Source organism: Euprymna scolopes, chromosome 10 (genome assembly GCF_053919585.1).
Source record: "Euprymna scolopes isolate OS-2025 chromosome 10, ASM5391958v1, whole genome shotgun sequence".
Taxonomy (NCBI): domain Eukaryota; kingdom Metazoa; phylum Mollusca; class Cephalopoda; order Sepiida; family Sepiolidae; genus Euprymna; species Euprymna scolopes.
This window is the reverse complement of record NC_136491.1, coordinates 24,725,866-24,747,935: the sequence shown is the minus strand read 5'-3', so window position 1 is coordinate 24,747,935 and position 22,070 is coordinate 24,725,866. Positions and strand designations below refer to the sequence as shown.

General features: G+C 36.1%; 1 protein-coding gene across 2 annotated transcripts in view; it reads right to left on the bottom strand.

Annotated features, from left to right (window-relative positions):
* The window catches only part of LOC145285871 (dynein regulatory complex protein 9-like), a 50,725-nt gene extending 28,993 nt beyond the window's left edge, over positions 1-21,732 (bottom strand). The window contains exons 1-2 of one of the 2 annotated variants that reach the window (XM_080134318.1): positions 21,498-21,732; positions 6,757-7,251 (exon numbers count right to left, since the gene is read on the bottom strand). In XM_080134318.1, the coding sequence (XP_079990444.1) occupies positions 6,757-7,251; positions 21,498-21,610 (608 nt within the window). In that variant the 5' untranslated portion in view covers positions 21,611-21,732. Of the gene's footprint in view, positions 1-6,756; positions 7,252-21,051; positions 21,211-21,497 lie in introns of those variants that run through there. The other variant, XM_080134317.1, reaches the window with a different exon arrangement.
* Positions 21,733-22,070: the final 338 nt, after the last annotated feature.

Sequence of the window (22,070 nt, the reverse complement as noted above, 5' to 3'; positions counted from 1 at the left end):
AACGTACTACTTAATAGACATGTTTATATGACTACTAAAACTGATCTACCAAAAGTCCATAGTTACACATTTCGGCATAATCCTTATCGGTTGATTATGGCGACTCACTGCCCAGAAATATTTTTCTGCTTCATTATGCAAGTCATTTAGAAGGAAAGCTTAGAATCTGCCGAAACTTACATCCCCCCATACACATACACACACACACACACACACACCCACACACACACACATATATATATATATATATATATATATATATATATATATATATATACAGGGTGACCCCCAATAAACGTGATATCTCCATTATTTATTCACCGATTGCCCTTATTTTACAGGACATGGCAGAATCAACGACCAGTGGGAGCTGGGACAAAGAATACAGTTAAATTTCGTTCGGACAAAACACTAAGAAACGGGGCCTAATTAGAGTCAGACGAGTGCCACCCCCTCAGATACTTAAAGTCCATGAGTCCAAAAATGACTCCCATCGCCACAGGACCATTTTAATAGACAAATGCCTGAGGGAGTATCTATACACAGATGATGTTACAGTAATCCATGGGATAGTATCGTAGTAATCTTTAGTATTGGAGATTTGATAAAGTGTCTTACTTAAGGGGGCGGTTCATCAGGAATTTGTTTATGTTGGACTTGAAGACATCCAAGTTGTAGTCAGGTAGGCAACAGTCAAACGGAAGAGAGTTCCGCAGACGTGCACTACTAAGAAAGAAGCTTTGTTCATGGAATCTACGTTTTGATTTAGGCACAGATAAAGAGTGGCGAAAATTATTGACAGTGGTTTCAGCTAGACGGGTGTTTTTCGTGAAAGATTGACGAGGGGGGGGACCAGAGATTGGAATTCAGACGAGCACTTGCCATGGAAATAACGATAAAACAAAGACCGGCTCGCAACATCTCTTCTGTGGGAGAGAGGTTGCAGAGAAGAGAAAAGGACATCCCCCACTAAACCATAAAGTCTATTTTGTACTCTGTCAAGGCAGGCTAGTCTGTTTTTAGCAGCTCCTGCCCAGATGTGGCAGCAGTACTCCATCCTTGAACGTACTTGGCTTTTATCTATTAAATTATTATCTGCATTGCTGGAAACCAAGGCATTTACTTAAAGTGGCAATCGAGGATATGGATCATTCATGTCAGAAAATTGAAAAAATATTTAAAACTGATAAACCCTTGAAGAACAACTGTTTTATTCACCTTAAAACACCAGTGGAGTTTGCAAGGAAAGTTTAATGTACCAGGACTTTCAGAGTTTGAAAATATGTAGAAATTCATTAAGTGTTGAGTGAATCGCTATGTGCTGAGATTAATGATGGGATTTTTAAAAAATATTGTAATGTTTCATAAATAATATATCAGGTTTTACTAATTATTTATGGCAAATTGTGACATGATAAATCTACGACCAAACACGATAACTGCTCTTGCTGATTCTATATTCCTGTGTTAATTATGCGCGTCATTCGATCAACCTGGAATTCGTATGTCAAGAACAACAAACAACTGATTTTAATTCAGACGGATTAGAATGTCGATTATTTTTCCGATAAAAATAAAGAAGATTTTTTTTTTTACTGAAAAGTCGAGATTTGGAGGGGGGGGGGTGAAATAATTTGTTCATATATTTGCTTTTCATTTTCGTTTTCGATAAATATTTACAATAATAAAAATTAGCAAACATTTCCGATTTAAAAAAAAAAAGTAAACAAATATTCGTTTCTGTTAACTTCAGGGAAACTTTTATTTCTTTTTATGTTAGACTTGTATTAAAGAGTATTCTCCCCAAAAGAGAGAAAAAAAAAAACTTCTGGAGCTTTTACAAAGATTTTTAGCGAAACAAAAAAAAAAAACAACAACAAAAAACAAACAAAAACAAAAAACAGGAGCGGTCGTGCCTAAATTTGCAGTGCCTAAATTTGTATTACCTAAATTTTTTGTGCGTACATTTGTTGTGTCTACATATCATTCGAATAGAGAATCAGAAAAAGTTGTGTCTTCTCGTACATTTGTCTTGCCTTAATTTGTTGTACATAAATAGTATAACATGTTCCTTTATCTTTTCATGTATTTAATGGTTTTAAATGTTTCGTCTTTCTTTTTTGTTTAGATGCAACAGTAAAAACAGTTATTACATTGAATCTTTAATTTAATCGACAAGGTTTGACTGTTATTATTCCGTTCATCATTATTGGTTAGAAACTTTATTTTATCATTTTAGTTAGCATCACCTGTAGTTTTTTTATACTTGGGAGTCACCACTTATCAAGGCCCGAAGGCCACTTGAGGATAAGGATTAATGAATGTAAGATGGTAGTTTACTAATAATTAATGGTGTGAATTGGATAGAATTTGATAATTTATGGGGATGAACTTGTTACATTGTATTTGAAGGCTACTATGTTGTATACAACTAGGAAGCAGGCCAGCAGAACAGTGTTCCACAGAGGAACAGTGCTGAGAAATAAACTTTGTTCATGGAATTTGCGTTTAGATTTAGGTACAGATAGAAAGTGGGAAAAATTGTATATAGTGGTTGTAGCTAGTCGAGTGTTTTGTGACAGTTTGGCAAGGAGGATCATAGATTGGAGTTCAGTCTAGCAGCTGCCATGAACATAACGATAGAGACAAACTCCGAACGTTACTTCTGTTTTAAACAGGCTATAGGGAAGAGAAAAGGCATCACCTACTAGGTTTCGAAGATGGTTTTGAACTCTATCAACTTTTTTAAGATTTATCTATAGTTAGGATTGAACCTTTACCCCTATAACTGATGGCTAATCAGTGAGTTTATTCGTTGCGCTACGTGGTCCTGTGAACAATTCTTGTATATATTTTAGGAGCCTTATAAATTCTCTGATCGTCAAGAGGCACATAGAGAAGGTCGGAGTTGACATCGGCTGAAACGTTACGGGGGTAACAACCAAGGTGGGGGACAGTAGTTGGAATAATCTAAATAAATTTTCAAAAGTTTCAGATGAAATAAAGAAAACCTGTACAAAGACAAATTAAATACAAATAATTTTGAAATATTCGCTCTTTTCAAATTAGAGCATCCCAGCATATAATCGATGTTTTCAAATTGACAATGCTGAGAACCAAGTGTTGCACCTGACAAGGTTTATCTGAGTGCCATTACGTATATTTATGGACTTAATATATATATTTTTTTTTACAAAAGAGTCACCACTTATCAAGGCCCAGAGGCCACTCGAGGATAAGGGTTAATAAGTGTACAGTGGTCAATGGGACAGTGACGTAGTAATTGTTAGTAGCGGAAATTTGGTAAATTGGATTACTTAAGTGGAACGGCTCATCAAGAACTTGTTTACGTTGGACTTGAAAACGACCATATTATAGTCAGCCGGAAAGCTAGCAAATGGAAGAGAGTTCCACAGGTGTGCAGTTCTAAGAAATAAAAAGCTTTGTTCATGAAATCTACGTTTAGGTTTAGGTATGGATAAAGAGTGGGGAAATTATTGATAGTTTTCAGCTAGACGAGTGTTTCTCGTGAATCTTTGGCGAGGGGGGTGCATAGATTCGAGCTCAGACGAGCACTTGCCATGAAAATAACGATAAAGCAGAGATAGGCTCGCAACGTCTTTTCTGTGAGGAAGAGGTTGCAGAGAAGAGAAAGGAGCATCCCCCTCTAGGCTACGAAGTCTATTTTGAACTCTAAAAATTTTGTTCCGAAAACTTGGATTTTTTGCACTTTAAAAACAATTTTTGAGATGAGGAATTAATATTCGTATTATTTGGATACTTCCGACTACTAATCTCATATTGAGTGTTTTTTTTTTTACAACGTTTCGGTCGATGTAACCTGAGATCTTCTTCAGATATATCTTGTTGAACTCAGGAATCTTTCTATCAAACGCGGGAATCTTTTCATGTATTTAATGATTTTAAATATTTGTTGTTTTTTTTTTGTTTAAATGCAAACAAATAGTAAAAACAGTTATTACATTGAATCCTTTATTTAATCGACGAGGGTTGATTGTTATCGGTATTGGGTAGAAGTCCTAAACAATATTTTATTTTAGTTAGCATCACCTATACTTTTTTTTTTACTTGGGAGTCACCACTTATCAAGGCCCGAATGCCACTTGAGGATAAGGGTTAATGAATGTAAAGTGGTAGTTTACAAATAATTAATGGTGTGAATTGGGTAGAATTTGATTATTTATGGGGATGGTTTAACAAAAACTTGTTACATTGTATTTGAAGACTACTATGTTGTATTCAGCTGGGAAGCGGGCCAACAAAACAGTGTTCCACAGACGAGCAGTGCTGGGAAATAAGCTTTTCTCATGGAACTTGCATTTAGATTTAGGCACAGATAGAAAGTGGGGAAAATCGTATATAGTGGTTGTAGCTAGTCGAGTGTTTTTGTGAAAGAAATGTCCAAGATGAGAACAGTCGACTGAAGAATCTAACCAATACGCAAATATTGTAATGTAGAAACAAAATTAGATGCTAAACTCTGTAAAATCAGAAGACCAATGTCATAACATAAACAAAAAACTACTTCGAACTATAGGTGCTCAAAATTAAGAATATAAAATTTATTGGAAATCTCCTAAATAGCTCACTTCTCTTAATTTTTGTAAAACCTGTTTATAGAAAGCAATTAAGTTGGAGTTATCCAAGAATGGCGTAACTCGTAACTCCAAAGAAGTAGAAAAAAAAATGAGAAAAAATGAATAATATTCCAAACAAACTGTTATAGAAATAAACAGAACTGAACAACAATGTTGGTTTTTAGTGGACAAACATGTGCTTCTGTAGGCAAATACTGTTATTAGTTAAACAAGTGCGAGTGCGAAGGTAGTAAATCTACAAAAATAAAAGCTGAAACTCAAACAGATGATTCGAACGTGTAGCTGGTCTTTATTTTGAGTTGAATGTTCAATTTTTTCTTTTTGCCGATTTTATAAGTTTCGAACCCCAAATCTCTATCTCTACAATTATTTAAAAGTTATTTTGTGTGTGTGTGTGTGTGTGTGTGTGCGCTCGCGCGCGCGTGTGTAACTTCCTGATAGGTTCCGAAACGGCTGCGCCTATCTTTTGCAAATTTCACACAAAAATGATTTATGTGCCTGGCAGTGTTCTTAGATATGTTTTGTCCAGAAATTCATCTGATAAATATCAAAAATCAAAAAAATCTGATCTAAAAAAAAAGAAAGATGTTTACAGGGGAATATTTTACGTTACACCGACAAAGGGAAATAATTGTATTGTTTCCCTTGGCCTGTGTAACGTAAAATATTCCCCTGTAAATATTCTTCTTTTATCTATAACAGAAGAAAGACTATTTTTAAGATCATCAAGCCCAAATATCAGCTGACGTGATATTGTAAACAAACACAGACGGAATTTAATAAACAACATTATCATTATTATTTTTTATTTTATTTTCATTTTCTTTGCGAATTACTCCAGCGGGAAAATTATTTCTTCGTAAAATATACTAATCAATAGAGAATTAATTCTATAATAATATATACGCAATCTGCATAAATTAAAATATTATGTATAAGCGTATTGTACGACCGGGCAACGCCGGGCGGCCAGCTAATTTAATTATAAGCCTTTTATTTAATAACGACATTTGCCTATGTATACACACCTGTGACCACTAGAAAAGAAGCGTTAAAATGTATATTGAGTTAAATTCTAGCGCTTACGTAACTAGTTAATATAAAAATGATCATATGAGTTTATTTGATTTTAGTTAATTTCTAAACAAATTACTTACTGTATTTATTTGCTTCCCCACGAAAGCAAATTAGAAACAATGTGGGGTTAAACCAGCTCCCCAAAAACAAGGGTAAAAAGGGGGAACTCTTCCAGTATCAAACAAAAAAAATATAGTAATTGTCTCAGTATGAAGGGTTTCCTCTACATTGACCAAGGACCAATTAACTTATGTGCAGCATCTGAAGAACAGATACTACACTTTGAGATATTCAATCTTTTATTCATGTTAAAAATACAGTCAAAATCAACGATGAACAAAAAACTTAGGCACATGGCCAACTCAAAAGGGGGGATTGTGGGGGTCGTTGGTCATCCTTGTCACTCCAGAACTAAACAAAATCAAAAGTTTCTCCCAGCTAGTATCTTCTTTCACCATAATACCGCATTCACCCTTTCATATTGGAGGGACGTCCTACTTAACTCCCAGTTTTTAAAACATTTTTATTGACGTGTAAAAGCAAAAAAGATAATAAAATGGTATAATAATTCATTTGTGTCGAGGGCGGGGGAAGAAAAAACAAAATGTGATTAGTAGGACCCTCCCAACTCCGTCTAGTTGGTAGACTGCCTGTTGGACTGCAGAACAGGGTATTTATTTGCTTCCCCACTGAACAAATTGGGAATAAGGCCGTTTTTTAATGTGGAGAGGTTGAAGGAAGTGGAGACCAGCTCCCTGGCGAGTTGGGGAGCTCGATAGTGACAATTGGTATGAAGGGTTTCCCCTACATTGACCAATAACTGATTGCCACAAGGGCAATGGTCTTTGCTTGCAGTATCTGCCGGAACAGATACTACACTTTGAGATATTAAATCTTTTATTCAGGAAAAAATGGACATGAACAAAAAACTTAGGCACACGGCCAACTCAAAAGAGGGGGAAATGGGGGTCGTTGGTCATCCTTGTCACTCTAGAATTAAACAAAAGTTTCTCTTAGATACTAAACTTTGATCCTGGCCCGAAGGAAACAAATTACTTACGTCAGTTTTAAAACGGTCTTGTCTTTCAAGTTCTCCTTGTAACTCTTCAATAAGCCGGCGATTTCGTTGTGTGCCTCCCAGTTTTGCGGGCGTTCCTTTGCCATCTGCGCGCACTGACGCATCAACTCGAAGATCTTTTTGTCCGTCTCGAACATGTGTATCATGATGTTTTTGAACCTTTCTTTGCGGAGTTTCTCCTCGATAATCACCGTGACAAGGCAAGTGTAGGTGCCTTTCTTTTGCATCTCTTCCAGGGCGGCTATCATCAGTAATTCTAGAAGTTTGTGATCTCTTCCCAGTTTGGTTAGGTTGCCGAACGACCGAAATTTGTCCCAAATGATACCGGCCAAGGCTTTCTTGAGGAGACACGACGGGCTAGATATCGGCGCCATTTGCCACGTGAGGACATTGGCGCCCGTTCCTTCTTTTTCATTGTCAGCTTCTTCAAGAGCATTCTGCTCAGCTTCTTTTAACACATCTTCGATAGAGAAGTCACTGTTGATTATAAAAAATTAATTAAAAATTAAAAACAACAACAACAACAATACACACACACACACACACACACACACACACACACATATATATATATATATACATATATTATAATTTAGGAATTAAAAATTTGTGATTTGAAAAAGTTAGATTTCAAATATAGAAATTTTATTGCATGCAAGACAAAGAATACAGCATAGTAAAATATATTTCCTTAACGCATAAGTTTTCGATGTTTCCTTAACGCATAAGTTTTCGATGTTTCCTCGGAGGAAATATATTAACAAATATTATAAAAAGTTTGCACCTAATTTGCTAAAGGTAATAAGCATAGAAATTAAATTAAATGTTTTAAAAGTTTTTAAATCATTTTAGCTACATAGAATAAGGGAAATTGGATATTCATGCAGCAAAAAAAAAAAAAAAAAAAAAAGAAGGATCTTGAACTTCAAATATATATAATTTAAAGGGGATTAGAACAACATTCTAAAGGGCGGAGTATATTTTAATGTATTTGTAAATTCATTAATACAATTAAAATAAAAGAACAGAAAACAGTGCTTGTTTAGCAGTGTCAGAATCTTTGGGAAAATCGCCATTGCAAATTTGACACCCCTAAGACAAAACTGCGAATAAAATATAAAAAACTCGTAATTTCTGTTTTTAAAGTGGGTTGTTTATTTTCTTTATGGAATATACTTCCAAAATAAACTATTAAAGTTGTTTCAGACATAATAAAAATATTATTTCTTATTTGTTAAAAAACCGTGTTGACAAAATATCCGCTCGCGGTGATTGAATACGCGGACATTTTGTCTACACGATCTTTTAACAAATAAAAAAAAAAAATTTTATTATGTTTTAAATAACTTTAATAGTTTATTTTGGAAGTATATTCCATAAAGAAAATAAACAACCACTTTAAAAACAGAAATTACGAGTTTTTTATATTTTATTCGCAGTTTTTTGTTGGGGGTGGGGTGTAAAAAATTCCGCCAAAATTCTGACTCTGCTAGTGCTCGTTGTACTGTAGATATATAATAAGCTCGATAGGCATATATATCCTCGGTAATCTCCAAAAATACCGTTAGGGCTTACAACATGGCCGCCAGAAGAGTCACGTGATCCGGTAGATGTATCAGAATTTTAGGCGGAATTTTTGACACCCCAACAAAAAACTGCGAATAAAATATATAAAACTCGTAATTTCTGTTTTTAAAGTGGGTTGTCAATTTTCTTTATGAAATATACTTCCAAAATAAACTATTATAGTCGTTTAAAACATAATAGAAGTATTATTTTTTATTTTTTAAAAACAATGTTTACAAAATGTCTACGCACGTTCGTAGACATTTTGTAAACATTGTTTCTGGTCAATCTAATCGGATTAAGGAAACCCCCCAACAAAGTGGGGATCCTGGAGTCAAGCGGACCCTATATTTCGCTAAGTTGCTTAAACCAGGAGTGCGAAGGCAGATATAATGGAAGTGCTCAAAAACTGCGTGGAATGCCAGTCCATTGACCCAGCTACCGTTCGCTGAGAAAAGGGGAATTTGGAAGTTAGGAGCCACTGGAGCCGGCTAGCGATAGACATTACTCACCACAATGGTGAGGATTTCCTGACTTTCATTGATTCCGGTCCATATGGTGTATGCTGCGTCGACAAGATACAGTCACTATTGTCCGTCAACTAAACAATATTTTCCTTGAATATGGACCTTCAATAGAGATATTGCTTGACAATGGTGCTGCATTTACCAGTGAGCAGTTTAGAAAGTTTACAGACAGCTGGGGAGTACATCTGAGGTTTCGATGCGCCCATGTACCTAGTGAAAATGGGATCATTGAACGGAATCATCAAACTGTCAAAACAATCGTGGCTAGATCAGGCTACACAGTATTCGAGGCAGTTTATTTGTACAATGCAATCCCAAAAGATGAAGTTTTGCCCTCGATGGCGTTGGCTAATACATTACATAGGTATGACGTCAGGGTGAAGGGCATAGAGACGAACTCGCTGCCTGAACTGGAAGTAGACGAAGAGAGAGTCAGAAAAGGGGATGTCGTGTGGATCAAAAACCCACAAGGAAAGTGCATGACAAGGTATGGAGTCGGGCGAGTCACTAAAATAATCTGCCCACAAGCGGTGCGGGTCGACGGCATGCCCCATCATGTTAAAGACATATGGTTAGTAATGCAACCATCACTATATGACACAAGCGAATCAGAGTCAGAATCTAGTGAGGCATCGCTCTGGATTGCAGCACCACAATCAGACAGATTAGTAGCCTCCCAGAAGACATAGTGATTAGTAGCCTCCATGAAGAGACAGAGATGCTCGACCCTCAGACCGCAGACGAAAGCACAAGTGGAGATGAGGCGTATGTCCCCCCCCCTTGAAGAAGCACCCAGCGAAGACGATCACTACACCCTTGCAATCTCCGTGATCATGAGATTAGGAGGGAGTGTGGGGAAAGTGGCTTACCATACAAACGTCCTTGTGTCTGTCTGTCCTGTGAGTCGCGTGCGTCGAGAAAGAAAGAAAGAAAGAGTCCATCATGGTGGCCATGACGTTTTGTAGCGAATGAAGTCTCGCAAGATCACGTGTGCGTCCCTTATAAAAACAGGTCACTTGTCCGTGGGAGAGGAGCAGGAAATCATTTGACATTTGAGAAGCGGAAAAATCAGTTGGGAGAATTTGTGTGAGCAGTGATTTTTGCCTGTTGATCGACCGCAGCATTGATTTTATATTTGGACGTTCGAGTAACGAGTCTTCTCAACAGAGCATTAAGTTTTGAAGTAACGAGTTTTTGGCAGCAGTGTCGAATTTTGAGTATTGAATTTTAATAGCAGTGTGTCGAATTTAACCCCAAAAATTGTTACTTGAAAGTGTAGCACAGTTAACACTTAATTGTTTTAACCACACGATGCTTCAGTAAAAAATTATGTGGAAGCACATTGCGTTTATTTATGCTTTTATTAGCAGACCGGCGTCTGTGAAAAAAAAAAAAAAAAAAAAAAAGACTGAAATCTCATTTGTATTTCTGGAGTGATGTCAGTGAAGGGAGATAACTTATAACTGACTATCCCAGTAATAATACCAATTGGCTGTTTTCAGAAAGTTTCACCTCAATCAAACAAGATTATTTTTGATTTTGGAGCACACCTCATACATGGACACTTTTCGCTTCCCTACTAATGTGACATTTACTTAAAACTATGTGGACTCTCTAACATAAGCAAATACATACAGAGATCTGATGTAACATTGAATAGGAAGAAAACTACAGTAATGCCCTTAATTATAGGAGCACTAGGAATAGTTATGAATATAAAATATAACTCGAAAATGCTTAAAGTCACTTAAATTATTTTACTCTGATCTTCATTTAAAAGATAAGTTACGTCTTATACGTAGAATTAGAACTCAGTAATAACAATGAATTAAATGTGTGAACGTAAAAGGTACCTCGCATTAGAAAATGATAATGCAAATCAGATATCTAAAGTTATTTTAATATAACAACAACCGCAATAATAATAATAATAATAATAATAATAATAGTAATAGTAGTAGTAGTAGTAATATAATAATAATAATAATAACAATAATAGTAGTAGTAGTAATAATAATAATAATAATAATAATAATTATTATGTCATCCTAGCAGATCCCAGGCTAAAGGTTAATGACACATAAAAACGAAGCAAATTCATAGAACTGGCCAAAGAACTGCAAAAGATATAGAACATGAAGAAAGTCGACATAATCTGTACCAATAATTATAGGAGCACTAGGAACAAATCCTGGAACCCTGAAAAAAAAACAGCAGACGAGGAGAGATTGGTGTTAAAAGTAAGGTTAAGACGATGCAACGGACATAATATACGAGAAAAAAATCCAACTCCAAACATAAAAAAGTTAAGACTACTATGAAACAACAACAACAATAATAATAATAATAATAATAATAGTAATAATAATAATAATAATAATAATAATAATAGGCAATTATAAAACAGCTGAAATATTAAGGAAAACCTTTGAATGTGGAGACTAATACACGAGCCACATGCGCGGGCTAGACGATCTGTTGCATAGATAAAACATGAAGAAATGTTACATGGAACCAAGAACAATGAAGCTGCACATCTATAAGTTCTCTATCCCCTCTCCCATTATCCAATCACCGCCCCCCAAAGAATGATGCCAAATAGCTGATAACGGTCAAGGAGGATGGAAAGAAATGGAGAGAGTGCTGACCAGACCTCCGCTGGACAAATGCCAAGAGAACTGGTACCTTGGGGAGACCAATGGCCGCTGCTAGCAAGAAATCAATGGTAAGTGGCTGTTGCAATAATGCAAATTCATTTGCAAATGTTATCGTGAGAGGTGGAGAGTACCGGATATCTGGGGAGACTTGCTATCACTCAGCTTCCAGGGAACACCATAGGTTGTTCTCGAGGAGAGATCCTTTATGAGCTGTGTGAAAGCTCCTTGTGAGCCAATAATAATGTGGAAGATGTGAAGTTACAATGGATAACAATGAAAACGGCTGAAATATTAAGGAAAACGTTTGAATGCGGAGACTAGCACATGGACTACAGACAAAAGCCAGTAATATAGAAACAGTTTAAATTTAAAACACAATGAAACACCACATAGAATCAGGAAAACTGAAACAGTATAATTGAAGTTAACTCCCCTGCACCCTGCTCTAATAAAAAGAAAAAAAGTGCCACCATGAATTGGGATACACTAAATAATCGAAGGAGTTCAAGGAGGATGTGAAGACCAAGGAGAGAAAGCATTAAAGATCTCCACTAGACTGGGACCTTAAAGAGGCTTATGGACGGCTAATTCTAGTGAAGATCAATCGTCGCTATCAGCACGAAATCAATGGTAAACGGCTATTTAGATAATGCAAACTTATTTGCAAAAGTTATCGAAAGTGGTGGTTAGTACGAGAAAATCTAAGGAGGTTTGTAGTCACTCAGACTCCAGGGAACACCATAGGTTGTTCTTAAGGAAATTTTTTGGATGACAGCCCATGTGGAACCCCTTAGCGAATAATAATAATAATAATAATAATTATAATAATAATAATTATAATAATAATAATAATAGAAACAAAAATATCACAGACACCGAACAACAACATTTTTCATGAAAGAGGGGACCATAGATTGGAGCTCAGACGAGTACTTGCCATGAAAATAACGATAAACTGAGACAGGCTCGCTAATCCCGCACCCCTCCAAATAGTAGGGTCCGCATCAACTGATGCTGCACAGAGTAGTATTGAAGGGTTGAGGAGGATGTTGTGATAATACAAAAGCTGGAAAGCAGGCAAACGGAAGAGAGTTCCACAGGTATGTAGTTCTAAGAAAGAAGCTTTTGGAATCATGGAATCTACTTTTAGGTTTAAGCAGAGATAAAGAGTAGGGGAAATTATTGATAGTGGTTTCAGTCTGAAGATGTAGAAAAGAAAACGTACATGCAATTACAGACCGATAACCTGCTTACCGAACATATGAAAAATCTTAACAACACAACTGAGTGAACAGATCTACTACTTCCGAGAAACAAATAGAATGTCAGAAAAGAAATAGAGGCACGCGATGTATTATGTATAGATAAAGATATATTGAAAGAGGTATAAAGCAGGAAAAAGAACATAGCCATGGCATAGATCGATTACAAGGAAGCCTATAACAGAACCCCACAAGTATGAATAATTGAATTACTAAAAATGTACACGATATCCGACAATATTATTAATATTTGAAATAATAATACAGATAGAAATCTTCCAAGCAGACACGTTATCACCACTATTGTTTGTTATAGCCATGATGCCATTCAACTAGATTCTTAGGAAAAAAAAGCACAATACAGAAAATTATAAAACCAGAAACAAAACGATAAGAAAAGAAAAAATGGAAGAGAAAGCACTACATAGATAATTGGTAAGAATGACAAAAGAAGAGAATCACGAAAACACCCGAACATGACTAAAGAAAGGATATATGAACAGGTAAACAGACACAGAACAAAGAATAAACCACTTCATGTATATGGATGACCTGAAGTTATTTGCAAAACTTAAAAAAGAACTGGAAAAGCTGATAAACACAACGGAAATATTCAACTAGGACATTGGAATGGAATGAACTAATAGAAATGAAAAGGGGAAAACTAGAAGCATCATAGGGTATGAAACTACTCAACCAAGAGGAGGTGAGGGCGCTTGGTGAAGGTGACACTTACAAATATTAAGGTTTTCTGGAAGCAGAAACCATGCAATATACAGAAATGTAAGATAAGATTGGTTGGTTGTTTTTGTTTTACGGCATATCAACCCTTTTCCGGTTATTTAATGCCGAATCCAAATATTTTGAAGAAAATTTTTTTAATAGAGTGTATTTGTTGTTTTCACGTCGGTTTCTATTTAACCCATAGTTGGGACCCTAACAGGTACTACCACTCCGGGTCAGAGTGGACCTGGGAGCAATGGTAATTAAAGGGTGGCTCCACACTCCCCAAAGCCCACAAGCTGGGGCCTCACCACTGGATATAGTTTAAGGTCATATCCAGGACCCCCATTGAGGGACTTTTACCCTCTGCAGGGGGGGCAGTCGGCGTATTCTAATGACCCACCGACAGGGCCAAGATAAGATTGGAAAATAGTACGCGAGAACTAGGAAACTCTTAAAGACAAAAAATATACAGGAGATACATAATTAAAGGAATAAACATCTGGACAGTATTGCTAATAAGGTATTCTGGATCATTCATAAACTTAACTAAAGAGGAACTCAGGTATCTTGATTAGAAGACGAGGAAACTAGCGTTGGGACGATTAATCGGAATTGGAATTCGGGAATTAAAAAAATCAACAATTTTGGGGGTATCAGAATAGGAAAAATTGGTGCCTATTTTTCGATGCCAAAAACGATTCTTTTAATTGTCTATTTTTTATTTGATTTCATTTGAAGCAAAATCTTCCATTGCTAGTAATAATGATAAAATAATAACTTTTTATTGATTTTAAAATCTCAGTAAAGCTAAAATCGATAGATCATCGTCCACAAGTGTCATTTTACGTTTAGGAAAACATCAGCATATTTAACATGTTTTTTTTTTTTTACGGAAATCGGGGAAAATAAAAACTCTATAATTAAATATTTAGAGATTCATAAAGAATTGGGGATTTAGTATGGAATCGGTAATTGTATCAGAATCGGGAAAAATATTGGAATCGCCCCATCACTAATGATGATGCACAATGCATTACAACCAAAGAAAACTTGATTACCCATTGTCAAGAACAATACAGAAAATTATAAAAGCAGAAACAAAACGACAAGGAAAGAAACGATGGAAGAGAAAGCACTACATGGATAATTGATAAGAATGACAAAAGAAGAGAATCACGAAAACACCCGGACATGACCAAGGAAACGACATATGATCAGAGAAACAGAATCTCTACTACCAGCTGCACAGAACAACATGATTAGAAAAAAAAAAAAACACATTAAAGCTAGCATAGATAAAACACAGGAAGACAGTAAATACAGACAATATGGACAAAGAGACGAAACAGTAAACCACATAATTAATAAGTGAAGCCAGCAAATTAGGCTAAAATGAATCTAAATAGACACGACTGCATGGACAAATGCTTCAAAGACAAACTGGACACTGTAGTAAATAACGAAAACATGAAATCCTTTGGGATATGAGGGTGCAAACAGAAAAAAAACTTATTTCAAGCTAGGAAACCGGGAGTTATAATAATTAACAAGAAGGAGAGAATATATCAAATTGTAGATTTTGCCGTCCAAGAATCCAACAGAGGGAAGATCAAGGAGACAGAAAGACAAATCAAATATGTGAAACTTGCCAGAGAACTGAAAGGAATAGTGAACCTGAAAAAAAAAATCGATCTGATACCGATAATTGTAGGAGCATTAGGAATAGTCACAAAGAACTTGGAAAGAAGCCTATGAGAAATCGGTATCAAGGGGAAGACTCAGACAACAGAAAATGCACTGGGCAGTAATGCTGAAAGCAGCTGAAATCCTAATGAAAACCCTCTATTGCCGAATTCAATCTACATGACTGACAAACACTACAGTGCAACAGAAGTAAAACAAACATGAAACCAAGAAAACTGAAATTACAAATTTGCCCCCACTAAAAAATATACATATCGCCAGCATAGGCGCAATCATGTTTACACACCGGTTCTTGCCAGATCACCAAAGTTAAGCAACGTTGAGTCTGGTCAGTATCAAATGGGTAACCATTTGGGAAGGCAAGACGCTGTATGTAACGCGAGGAAAAGTACCAGTTTGAGAAACTGGCGCAGTCTCTCCTTCTCTTGGGGGTAGATTGGATTCTCTTAAGTTGTGGTAAGCATCCCATCTAGTGATGGCGTCACGATAAAAATACCTTTAACAGCCTTGGCGAAGCATCGAGTATTCAGCTACTGACAGAATTTGAATATGAGTTCAATCTCGGCTGCGGCCGCGCTGGATGGGTCGAGGCTGGACCTACACCAAATAGACAAAGGTTACAGGAGGATGGAAAGACCAATGGTGTGAAAGTACTGACCAGACCTTCACTGGATGAGTGCAGAATAGACTTGGACCTTATGTAGGCTTTATCCAACTCAAATTTCAGTGAAAACCAATGGTCATTGCCAGTAGAAAACTCAATGGCAAGAGGCTGTTGCGATAATGCAAATTCATTTGCATAAGTTGTCGAAAGAGGTGAAGAATACCGGGAATCTGGGGAGACTTGTTGTCACTCTGACTCCAGGGAATACTATCGATTGTTGTCAGTGAGCAATCTCTGATAATAATTGTAATAAATATTAAATGAACAAAAACTTAATATATAATAAATATTAATAAACAAAAACAATAATTATTATTACTAACTATTAGATAATTAAATTAACATGATATTAAATAAGAATAATTATTATAATAATTAGTGATAATACATATTAAAATCAACTTAATATATACTAATAAATAATAATTATTATTGCTAATAAATATTAAATAATAAAAAATAATAAATAATATTGAATGATAATAATTATTATACATATCAATAATACAGACTTCATATTAAATATAATGATTAATATTTATAATGAATATTAAATAATAAAGTTTAACAAATAATAATAAATGATTAGTAATAATAATAATAATAATAATAATAATAATAATAATAATAATAATAATAATAATAATAATTCAGTACATTTGCAATGATGCAAACAATAGCATCTTGAACATACAGACAAAGAAAACGTTTTGTTGACTTAAGAGGGGCGTGCAATAAGTAATGCCCCTGGCCCATTTCCAGTTGTCTGATCTAGCTTAAATGTTGCATATGCAATGATTTATATCTCTACGGGTTATGTGGCAAGTTACAGCTCTGAACTAATTGTGGTTTCTGTTTTACAGGTGTCTGAACTGAGTCAGGTGTGAAATGGAGCCTGTTGAATGTCGAGCAGTGATCCGGTTTTTGTATTTGAAAGGACGCACACCACAGGAGACTTTTGATGAAATGAAAGAAACTTATGGTGATAATGCCCCATCATACGACCTTGTAAAACGCTGGCATCGTGAATTCAAACATGGCAGGAAGTCTGTGGAAATAGCTCCCAGACCTGGTCGCCCCCTTCTGCCATTGATGAGGCATCTGTCCGTCAAGTTGAGACTGCCATTTTGGAAGATCGGCGCATGACTATTCGCCAAATAGCCCAAGATGTCAAGATTAGTACAGGGTCTGTGGAAACTATCATTCATGACCATTTACATATGCATAAGGTGTCTGCCAGATGGATTCCCAGGTTGCTCACACCATTCCAGAAGCGAGAATGCGTTGAGTGCTTGAGGATGAATTTGGAGATGTGCCAAGAAGATGAGTCAAAGATTTTCAAAAGACTGATTACACAGGATGAAACTTGGGTTCATCACTATGATCCAGAGACTAAAGGCCAGTCAATGCAGTAGAAGCACTTGGACTCACCACCTCCAAAGAAGGCAAGGGTGCAGCCTTCCACTGGCAAGGTCCTGCTTACAGTCTTCTGGGACCAGGACGGAGCAGTGATGACAAATTTCCTGACAAAGGGTACCATAATTACAGGAGCTTATTATGCTTCACTTTTAAGGAAATTAAGAGAAGCTATCAAAATGAAGAGGCAGGGCAAGATCAGCAGAGGTATCCTCCTCCTGCAGGACAACGCTCCGGTCCACAACTCGCATGTCGCCAGATCAGAAGCACGGGCGTGTGGTTATGAAATCTCTCCCCATCCTCCCTACTCTCCTGACCTTGAACCTTCTGACTTTCACCTCTTCCCAGCCATGAAGTTGTTTTTGAAAGGAAAGCGTTTCCCAGATGATGCAGCCTTGATTTCTGAAGTCACGTCGTGGTTGGATGACCAACCTGGGGTGTTCTACAAAAACGGTCTCCAGAGCTGCATCAAACGATGGGAGAAATGCATAACTCAGGGTGGTTCCTATGTCGAGAAAGACTTATAACTGTGCCAAGTTTCGTTGCTCTACTGCTATGGAAAGTGGGTCAGGGGCATTACTTATTGCACACCCCTCGTATTTCTTCAGTGAAGAACCAGTGCACATAGAAATTACTACGAGTTTCTTTCTCACACCATTACAACAATGATCATATATTATTATTATTATTATTATTATTATTATTATTATTATATTTGAAAACGAGACTAAATCAAAGGGAGGTAACTCTCATATTTTTCCTCAGTTGCCAGGTTGTCCTTTTTAAAAAAGCAAAATTTCGCAAATCTGACAGTTTTTCGAAAGCAATTTTGCCTTCAAAAAAATTCTTTGACCTTTTCTCAAGCATAAGATACAGACTAACTAAAGAAAGAACAAGCAGAATATTATATAGATATTCCCTAAGCATGGATAATAGAATGCTTAAAAATGTATAAGATACCAAGCAAGGTCATCAACGTGATAGAAAATGCAATGAAAACATAAGGACTGGAATTGAGAGCCGATGGACAACACATAACAGAAATTAACATACAAAGAGGCATCTTCCAAATAGATTTACTATCACCATTGCTGTTCATCGTAGCCATGATGCCCCTGAACAATATACTGAGAAAGTGTCAATTCGGATACAACTTTTCTAATACAGAGGAAGACAATGAACCACCTTATGTACATGGACGACCTGAAAAGAACTAGAAACACTAATAAACACTACCAGGATCTTCAACCGGGATATCCAAATGGAGTTTGGTATAGAAAAGTGCACACTACTAGTTACAAGAAAGAGAAAACTGGAGACAACAGAAGGCATGGAACTACCCAACCAAACGGAGGTGAGGGTCCTAGGAGAACAAGACGCCTATAAATTCTAGGGAGTTCTGGAACCAGACGCCACCAAAGCCACAGAAATGAAAGAGAGAATTGGAAAGAAATACCTTAGAAACAAAATTATACAGCAGAAACCTAATAAAAGGTAAGATACTTAGGACCGTTCATAGAGTGGACCAAAGAAGAACTGAAACTTCTCGATCAGAAGACCAGGAAACTCATGACTATGCACAATACACTGCACCCAAAGGACCACGTTGACTGACTATACGTGAAAAGGAAAGAAGACGGGAGAGGACTAGTTTGTATAGAAAAAAAATACAAAAAAATAAAAAGAATTAGAAAGTACATAACGCAAAACATGAAAAGAATAATCATGGTAGCGAGAGACACTGAAAAAATCGACAAAACAGAAAACAAAGAGATAAAGGATAAGACGAAGAGAAAAAAATGGGAAGAAAAACAACCACATGAAAGATTCATAAGGATAACAAAAGATGAGAATAACGAAAATACTTGGACATGGATGTGAAAAGGACACGTCAACTGAGAAACTGAATCCCTAATAACTGCAGTACAAGATAACTTGATAAGAACCAACCACATCAAAGCAAAGATCGACAAAATACAAGAAAACAGCAAATGCAGACTCTGTGGAAAAGAGACGAAACGATAAACCATATACTAAGTGAATGCAGCAAACTGGCCCAAAAGGGATACAAGAAAAGACACGACCAATGGGGAGGGCAGTACATTGTGAATTATGGAAACAACTGCATCTCAAACGCACAGACAAGTTGTACAAACATAAACCGTCAACAGTACTTAAAAAAGAGAATCACAAAATCCTATGGGACGTGGAAATACAAACAGATAAACCCATCCAAGCAAGATGACCGAATGTCGTAATAATTAACAAGAAAAAAAGTCCTGTCAAATCGTAGACTTTGCTGTTCCAGCTGACCACAGAGTAAATATCAAAGAAAAGGAAAAACGGAGCAAATGCACAGAGCTAGCCAGAGAGCTGAAAGGGACATGGATGATGAAGAAAATCAAAATAATACCTATAATAGTAGAAGGACTAGGAACAATTCCGAAAAGCTTTGAGAAAAGAATGGAAGACATTAAAATCAGAGTAATGGCTGAAAAGATACAACGAACAACAATAATGAAAACAACTGAAATATTAAGGAAAACCCTTGAGTGTAGAAACTAATACACATGAACCACATGAGCAGGCCAGACAAACTGCTGCAGAGACAAAACACGAAGAAGAGTTACATGGAACCAAGAACATTGAAGCTGCACATCTATAAGTTCGCTATCCCCTACCTCATCCCCTTCCATTGGCCCATACACCCACCAAACAAAAAGAGCGATACCAAATAGCCGAGAAGAGTCAAGGAGAATGGAAAGACCGAGAAGAGAGCACTGACCAGACTTCAGCTGGACAAGTGCAAAGAGAACTGGGACCTTGTGGAGGCTTATTGCTACTCAAATTCTAGTGGAGAACAATGGCCGCTGCCAACGAGAAATAAATGGTAAGCGACTGTTGCGATAACGCAAATTCATTTTCAAATGTTATCGAAAGAGGTGGAGAGTATTTGAAATCTGGGGAGACTTTTGTCATTCAGCTTTCAGGGAACACTACGGATTGTTTTCAAAGATCTCTTATCAAAAAAGAAAATTCGAGTGTTCAGACAGCGTTTCCTAACTGCCACGCGTTCACGTCGCAACGTCAATTCTAAGCAACAAAACAAAACAAAAAAAACAAAAAACAAAAACAAAAACAAACAAACTGTGTAACAAATAAACAAATATGATTTCACAGTACAAGAAAGATTAGTACATTACAATATGCCGACCAATTTCAAATTGTAATATTCGTGCTTATTTAGAGTTACATTTAATTTAAAAAAAAAAGCACAGAACATTCTTAAAGATGTACGTATTCGTCACAGAGTGAAGATGTCATATTAAAAAAAAAAAAATCATGTAAATTGATCAAGTATTTTTGTTCTTAATTGAGAAAATCAAATTTTACCAGTTTTAGAAATTAACAATTTTTGGCAGACATTGATGATCTTTTACTTCTGGAAAGGTTGTATTATATCGTACGTTTATGCTGTCTTTCCAATACTACAGCAGAACCCCAGGATACAGCATTAAAAATTAGTAACAAAAAACAGAATAGTATATAATACACATATATAATCAAATAATATTATTAATACCACTGTAACGCGGGAAAATAACGTAACCAGGAGCTGGAAAACATCCCACTCCACATCGTAACCTGAAAAAAAAACGTATCTTAGGGCCATCGTATCCCGGAGTTCTATACTGTATTCTATTTTTTTTTTTTAAATAATAGAAAAGAAATAAGTACTTATGCAGTTTACGCACCGTGTTAAAATAAAATTAGTATCTAGCAAGACAATGTTAACACGGATGGGGAGGGGGTCTAAATTTGAAAAAAAAAGAAAAAACATGGAAATTCTAGCGCAAAAAATATCAGGCATTGATACACGCTCGCTAAATTTAAGTAATCCAATTGAGTGGTCTGCCCTTGAATTTTAACTTATTCTAAAAAACATGCCGTCTCCCGGCTTCTCCATCTAGTTCGTTATAAAATGTTATTTTCAGATAAAAAAAAACAAAAAACAAACAAACTACCTGATCAATTTACGTCATTTTTGGAATATGACAGCTTCGTCCCGTGACGTCATAAATATTTATGTTTTCTGTATTTTTTGAAAGTCGAGTTCTAAATAAGAACCGTAATATTTTACATGTACACAAATTCATCACCGACCTCAAATCATAAATCCGACTTTCAATCAGTCTCTTACCTATCTTTGCAAGGAAGTTGTATATTACTAAGTATAAAAAGCTGATCCAGACAATCTTGTAATGTTATTGCTATATAAGCACTTTCAAGATATCCCAACGTTTCAGTCTTCATAGCGAAATAAGACACCCATTTGATTTTGATGTTAATAGATGTCTTCAAAATTAGAAGGAATCTAAGTTGACGGATTTATCCGCCAGACTTTCTTTGTTCCCTGAAGATGACGTCATCAAAGTGCGTCTGCGATTTGCTTCTTTAATGATGACGTCATCACAAGTTTTTAAAGGAATAACAAGGTTTTGTGTTTTTCAAAATTTTTTTTTTATTCAACATTCATATCGCCGTAGCCTGATGATATACGAATTAGGTCTGGACCTATTATTATGCCGTCATAATATTAGTACAACCTCTGTTCTAAATGAGATAACCAAGCAGACACTGGACGGTGTCGGTGGTGTTGTTATTAAGTGAGTTGGATTTCTGAAAAGAACCCACGAAGATCGTCCTCAAGATGTTCTAATCTGCATAAAGTGCTTATTAATTACATCTATTCGTTAGATCTGGAAGATTGAAA